This window comes from Mesitornis unicolor, unplaced genomic scaffold, assembly GCF_000695765.1.
Source record: "Mesitornis unicolor isolate BGI_N332 unplaced genomic scaffold, ASM69576v1 scaffold24935, whole genome shotgun sequence".
Taxonomy (NCBI): Eukaryota; Metazoa; Chordata; class Aves; order Mesitornithiformes; family Mesitornithidae; genus Mesitornis; species Mesitornis unicolor.
The window spans coordinates 553-911 of record NW_010186548.1 but is presented as its reverse complement, the minus strand read 5'-3'; the positions used below and the strand labels follow the sequence as shown (position 1 = coordinate 911).

At 61.6% G+C, this 359-nt stretch overlaps 1 protein-coding gene across 1 annotated transcript in view; it reads right to left on the bottom strand.

Annotated features, from left to right (window-relative positions):
- The window catches only part of PA2G4 (proliferation-associated 2G4, 38kDa), a gene marked incomplete at both ends in the record, with an annotated part of 5,048 nt that extends 4,814 nt beyond the window's left edge, over positions 1-234 (bottom strand). The window contains 1 exon segment of the mRNA XM_010185187.1: positions 165-234. Coding sequence (XP_010183489.1) covers positions 165-234 — 70 coding nt within the window.
- Positions 235-359: the final 125 nt, after the last annotated feature.

Here is a 359-nt window from a genome sequence, read left to right as displayed (position 1 = left end):
CGTAAGCGCGCAAAGCTGCACATGTTGGAACGGCAGGACCCGCTTTCCAGAGAAGCGAGTGACTTTTAGGGAAGGGACGGTGCTGGACCCCAGACCCAGCGCTTTTGTGTAACGAAGGCGCCCGAACGCGGCTCCGTCCCACACGCGGAGCCCCACGCACCCACCTTGGAGGCGTCTATGACAAAACTGTGCGCTACGTTCGCTATGAAGCCATCGACGTGGACTCCCAGGTCACTGCAACACAGAGAGACAATGACAGGTGAGCGTCCAGAGGGCTCGGGGTGCTCCCAGCTCTTTCACGAGGCCAGGAAGCCTTGAGCGGCGAGCGGGACGAGGAGCACGGCCGCACTCACATCTTG